The 6,431-nt window shown below is 43.0% G+C and overlaps 1 protein-coding gene across 1 annotated transcript; it reads right to left on the reverse strand.

The window, feature by feature from the left end:
• Positions 1-1,335: 1,335 nt before the first annotated feature.
• ociad2 (OCIA domain containing 2) lies at positions 1,336-5,750 on the reverse strand. The gene is made up of 7 exons (XM_063200189.1): positions 5,408-5,750; positions 5,057-5,141; positions 3,817-3,870; positions 3,004-3,051; positions 2,308-2,476; positions 1,692-1,781; positions 1,336-1,425 (listed from the first exon to the last, which is right to left on the reverse strand). The coding sequence occupies exons 1-6, from the start codon at positions 5,477-5,479 to the stop codon at positions 1,706-1,708; spliced, it is 504 nt and encodes a 167-aa protein (XP_063056259.1). The 5' UTR covers positions 5,480-5,750; the 3' UTR covers positions 1,336-1,425; positions 1,692-1,705.
• Between the last annotated feature and the right edge of the window lie 681 nt (positions 5,751-6,431).

Genomic DNA, 6,431 nt, shown 5'->3' on the forward strand with positions numbered 1-6,431 from the left:
GTTATGCACAAGCATTTGAAAGAGGCAGTGAAGTTGTGTACTCTTGTGATCTCTGACACACTTCTCCTCTTCTAGTGGGGGCTCCTCTCTGTGTTGACTGTTGCAGTGCATGTGCTGTCCTGTCCTCTGACTGTGTGGAAATGTTAGGTTTACATTTATAGTGACTGTTCCTTATTCTTAATAATGACCTAATAGGCAAGCAAATGGCCGAGTTCTTCAGAATAGGGAAAAGACCTGGAACATGACCTTGACCTTGACCTTTTAAGGACTATACTGACACTATACTGACACAAAATAATCATGGCAATATCAGCAAATAACTCCTCATACCATAATTGAGAATTTGTTTCTCATTTTTACAATGAAAGTCTATTGACATTCGTCAGAATAGCAAATTTGACCTTGGCAATGACCTTTTAAGGTCACAATCACATTCTCCTCATGAAAATGATTTCCTCTCCAAAAATTGGTCAGAATTGATGTATGGCATGTGTATAAACAGTTTAAAAGTAAAAAACACAGGTTTTTGTCATAGGCGATGGCGGCCATATTTGGCGGCCATATTGTGAAAAATCTGGCACTATGGTGGACGAGCACCTCCGTGATTTTTAATGTCTTGGAACCCACTAACTCAATTCCAGTGAGAAACGGCCCCAACTCAAAATTGCGAACGGGTCTACATGGCTGGTCCAGGACTAAATGAAGTGTCCCGGATTATTTTCATTGACAGTCGGCAACCATAATACATCCGTATAGTTTGGCCCCTTTACTGGGAGGAATTTGAAAAACTGGCCCTCGTTGACATTTAATTGAATACCCCTGGCCTACAGCTTGAATATGAAAACAGACGACTGATCTAAAGCATGAAAACCTTGAACGTGTATGATGAGGTCTAGGGGTATTTACTCAAAAAAGGTTGCGAACCAGTGAATAATAGTACAATATTGATGAGGTTGGTCATGGAGCATACTCCGTTGTCCTTTGTGGGCTACATTTTTGTGATTGGTGGTGTTATAAAGCACTGATTCATCCCCAGTCAGAGTAATATAGAGTAATCCACCGAGTGGTATACAGTATGTGTTTGTTACAGTAGTCTGACACATTATGTCTGATTAAAACTACACACCTGCGGTGATCTGAAATTCTGGCGTTCAATAATTGAAATGATTCAGTTATACTTTTGGAGTACGTCATCTACAGTACCATTAGCTTGCCACAAATCTTTCTCTATTGAACAGCAATATGCAAGAACAAAAATCCATCTTTTGGTGTAGTGGCCCTTTTGTAAAAGAAAAAAATGTTGGCAAAGGAAAAAAGGAAACCTTCACTTAGTCATAGCATCAAGATAAATTTATTACATTTACAATCAAATTCTTGTAGAAAACATGGACGTGTACTCCGCACTGCAAAATACATGGACGTTACCTTCAAAGGGAGACAGAAAAGTTACATGTATGTAAAGGGACATTATGACAAGTACAAAACTAAGTCTCAAGAAAAGTGCAGCTGCATTTCATGGGCAAGTGTAAGGCTGTGTCTCAAATGGTGCACTTGTGCACTTTAGTGTTCATGTTTCAGTGCGTATGCCGTATTAGTTACGCACTGAAACATAGTGCCCGAAGTGCACAAGTGTGCCATTTGAGATCCAGCCCTTGTCTCTGTGTGTGTGACAGAGAGTGAGAGTGACTTACTAGCGCGGTGTTTGCTATGCTTGTACTGGTGTTGCTGTTGCCGTCGGTGGCTCTTGCCTTTTGCACTCTTCACACACATGATGGCAGTGTCTGCAGAGAGGACGTTAGTCACTCAGGTGTGTGCATGAGAAGGAGAGACATACAAACACACCCTACACTACAGCTTATCCAAACAGTCAGGGGAGTATTCCAAGAACAGGGTAGTAATTAGGTAACGTATGCTTGAGGTAGTGGTGGTACTATCGATTAGCAGGTTTACTACTTCCTATAGGCAGTACGCATTACTACACAGGCCCAGAGGCTCAAGAACCAAGGGGGCCCTGAAGCCCATTCCTCTTTATTAGTATTTCCATTATCATGTGTTAAAATTGCACTTTCAACAACTGTATTTTTTCATTTTCTCAGGGGAGAAACCCCCAAAACCCCAACAACATACAGTACAGTCCCTAGAACCCTCAACATTTTTGGCAACACCCATGTAGAGGCCTGTGGAACACAACCTGCAGCACCCATGCATGTTTACTTTTTACAGTGTTCTCAATGACATTTTTAGACCTCTCAGAGCTTAATGGCTGAAACAAATTTCCTAGACCGTGGATATAATATCTATACACACCTATGGCCAGGTCCAGAGTCTGGCCTCCGCCCCCATGGTCCAAAACCTGGTCCTCCTTCAAATCTTGGGCCAAATCCATGGCCAAATCCTGGTCCAAGTTTGCTAAACTTCTCCCGGCACGTACTGGCATATGACGCCTTCCCCACAGCAAAACCAAGGATCCCTGCCACTGAAACAGGAATGTACATGATCATAAAATAGGACTGCAACACATGACAGATCTGCATACATGCTTCCTCCTTTAATATAATTTTGTCATCCATCCATGCTATAAAAGTAGCCTGTGTAAAATATGTTTTAGTGTAAGCATGGAAAACGACATACAGTACATATAACACTTTCAGGGAGATTGTGTGTACAGTATAAAATCTATTGTCAATTTACATAGTGTAATGACCAGAGTAATTTATCAGTCTGATAACAGGGAAAGGAGGTAAAAGAACCGTTTCAAAGTTCAGCTCTGACAAGCCTGCCGTGCCCCAGTAGTATTACAACAAGTTGACACCTCAGTAACCTGAGCCATTTGTATCAAGTAGGATTAGTAATACTTTAAATTAATTTATTGAGAATTAATAAATGCGTATCTAAATAATTATCTATTACTACACCACTATGTTAATAAATCTCTTTTGTTCTAAGTGACATACACGTCTATAACAGCAAATTAAAAGAGAGACATCAACGTTGAGAACTTACATGCAAGTTTGGGGAAATATCCAAATCGTTTGGAGGCACTCAATGTACCTGTGTACACAAAATGGTACAGAACACATTAGTCACCAATTCTGGCACCAAATTCCACATTCTCATCATGCCACTCAGTGTGATGCCAACAAGTATAGATCCGGCTCAAACAGAAGCCAAGGCACTGTCCAAGGTCAAAAAAGGGCACCTACACCTACACTACACTGTGCTGCACAACATTTGAATGGCTTTATCAAAGTCAATTCAAACGTAAGGACAATGAAAACAGTGTTTGCATCTGCTCCTTTCAGCTGCTTTAACTTAAATCAGAGAAAATGCATTTGTGCACTACACTGCCTGTATATAAAAAAGAAAACATCTAACTTTGGTGATGGGCAAAAAGTGGTCCCTGTATGTACTAAGCCATGGTACTGAGGGCTATACTACCACTTAGACTAGATATTTGTTTTGAGTATGCGTTGTCTGAAAAGAGGTGTTGCCTTTAAGTCAATTCAAACGTAAGGACAATGAAGGCAACCTTTGAAGCCCTGTGACTCACCTGTACCTTTCAGCACAGAATTTGAATAGCACGGCTGCTTTGACTTCAATCAGAGTCGTTACATGTATGCACACTGCTTGAGTGTGTAGAAACAAGGCATCAGACTTTTGCATGTTTTGCCCATTGCCAGAGAAATGGTAGGGCCTATGTATTAAGGGCTAAAAGGAGGCAACTCCATTCTAGCACTTAAACTAGATATTTTTGTTTTGGCTATGTGTTCATTCAGAATATGTGTTGGCTGCTTAACTGATCATTGTTGTAGTTACCGTTGTAGATGAGGGCTCCTGTGGCGCCCATACCAGCCACCGACAGAGGGAGGGCTGTGGACACACACACACACACACACACACACACACACACACACACACACACACACACACACACACGGTTTGGTCACAAAGACACTGGCCTACTCTTAAGCTTTAAGAGAACGGTGGCATATTTTCCCTTTCAGTTACCGAAGAGACATACTCCTCTTCATTTAACCAGAAACCCAAGAGATTTACAAAATCTTTGTATTAGTGAGGTGAGTACAGAATAGCTCAACTCTATTGTTTTCTTCACATTTGTTAAGTAAGTGATTGCTGTGAGTCTAAAATACCACAAAGACAGGAGCATGACAAGACATTTTACTTTGTAGAAGGTTATGTTTGAGGACCAGTCAAACCCCTCTTTTCTCCTCACGTGATGTACACATTTCAAACATGAATGTGTGTGTGTGTATTCTGGGGTAGAGTCTGTTTAGGCAAGTAGGTGTTTTGATAGGAGTTTGTTTTTACTACCCAGATGTTCATTCTCAGTCGAACACATCTAAGGACACACTTGAAATCAATGACGCAAAACACGGCAACATAGCCACATTTCATCCATCACCATCACAGTCACGTCGGTGCTCACGTGAGCGTGCACGTGAGAAGAAGCTCAACACACTACAGCCATTAGTGGAGGTATAATCAAGCAGGCTTGGGGGCCCCAATGCCCAAAACGTGAAAGATGACCCCCTCTCAAACACAAACACACTTACTAAGGGAGGGGCAATGACTGATGAAACCATGTGCTTAAGGTCAGTTGACTTGAGAACTCTTGGAAAGTTACTTCAAAGACATATTGAGACACAATCCATGATCTTAGCCATGGACACAGCTTGAACACACCACAAGCACAAAGGGTTACTACATTGTCACAAGTCAGATGTCTGATCAAGAGGGTTGTCTGCTGGTGAGTGTAGACCGCCATGGCTGAGAGGAGGCCAGTGTGGAGTGAGGAAGATGGATGGATTGAATCACAAACACACCATAAGCACGTCAGTAAGTCTAGCAAGTGTGGTGAGCACTTTGAGAAACCGAAACTGAGACAGACCATTCTGCTGTGTTGGACTGGTGGATGGCTTGTGTACGCCCGCCTCCTGCGTCACTCAGAAAAAGCCAAAAGGTGAAGACATGTGACAAGAGGTTGGTGTCGTGAGTGACAAGACTGTGTCAGACAGACGCCATGCTTTGTCCTTACCTCTGTACCAGAAACTCTCTGATTTACACTCCCTCCATATCCTCCACACGTCGTCCCTGTGAATGTGGCGATCTCCCATGCCGCACTGCAAAACAGGCAGATCATTTGAGGGCAGGTGAGACTCTGACACAAGGACATGGTAACATCTCACATAAGGACATGGTAACACAGATATCTTTCCTTAATGTTATGTAACAGGTGAAACTTTTACCAAGCATCAGAGTAGTTGACTTGAAACATTCAGAAAGCTATTTAACATGACTTGGTAAGCCAGTGACAGCGCGCGCGTGCGCACGCACGCACACACACACACACACACATTGATGGATGGTGAAAAAGTGTTGTGCTCACCTTGCCATCCCTTGCTGGTGCAGCTGGTCCTGTCGGAGCTGCTGAGGCGCCTTCAGTTGTCTCTTTAGTCATGGTCTTGCTAGCAGTCCTGACTATCACAGGTGAAAGTTTACTGTCTCGCAGTTCTTGCGGTGAACACAACTTTACTTTCTCGTGTACCTCCAATGCGCTTCCCCACCTACTCGCCTACTATTTATACATCGATGGGCTCCACCCCAAGCGACGTCGTCAAAGGAAGAAGGCAGGAGGGAAATGTATGATAATCATCACTACAAACGCGTCAAAATCCTGACCACAATAACCCCCAATCAACTAAAATAGTTGTTTGTTTGAAACGTCGCGTGGTCGCACGGGAGTTTTATAGAAGTGGTATCCGGTCGGTGCGTCCTCCGGTGCGCGCGTGACGCGCAGCGGAGATACTAGTGTGGAATATTAGAACAGAAATGTTCTAAGCTATGAGATAGGCGTCTGTCATTGGCTCCCATTATAGCCCCGTTGGCGCACGCTGCCAAGTAAAAGATGAATGGGAGCCTATTGGGCTAAATGGCTCAGCAGGGATTTGTGACGATTCTGTTCTCTGGTTTGTAAAGATGTGTGCACATTCTGTACCTTATCATGGAAGTTGTATTAGAAGTTAAGTTAAAGGTTCCTGACATGGCTTTGTTCTCCCAAAGACGTGTTAGTTTTGTCCTGCAACACGCTAGCATTCGGCTAATACCTGTTGGCTGAGGAATCTCTGCGACTATTCACGACCAGAGCTGACGAGAGACGTACTCTGACTGATCCTCCTAGCAGAGACATCTACGGTCACACACCTCAACCCCCACCACCGTCCAACATGTTAATTGAAGGTGCCCAAATTCTTAAGGATGAGCGCAGTCATTTCCTTTACCCCATGTACACATGCCGCTTTTCCACCACCTTAAATGCAATAAATAACAGGTGTCCGCAACAATCCTAACATAACTTTAAACACATCGACATCTGAAGTCAGACTTAAAACTACAAAACAAATGGCGTAGTG

The sequence above is a fragment of the Engraulis encrasicolus genome, chromosome 6 (assembly GCF_034702125.1).
Source record: "Engraulis encrasicolus isolate BLACKSEA-1 chromosome 6, IST_EnEncr_1.0, whole genome shotgun sequence".
NCBI classification, from domain to species: Eukaryota; Metazoa; Chordata; class Actinopteri; order Clupeiformes; family Engraulidae; genus Engraulis; species Engraulis encrasicolus.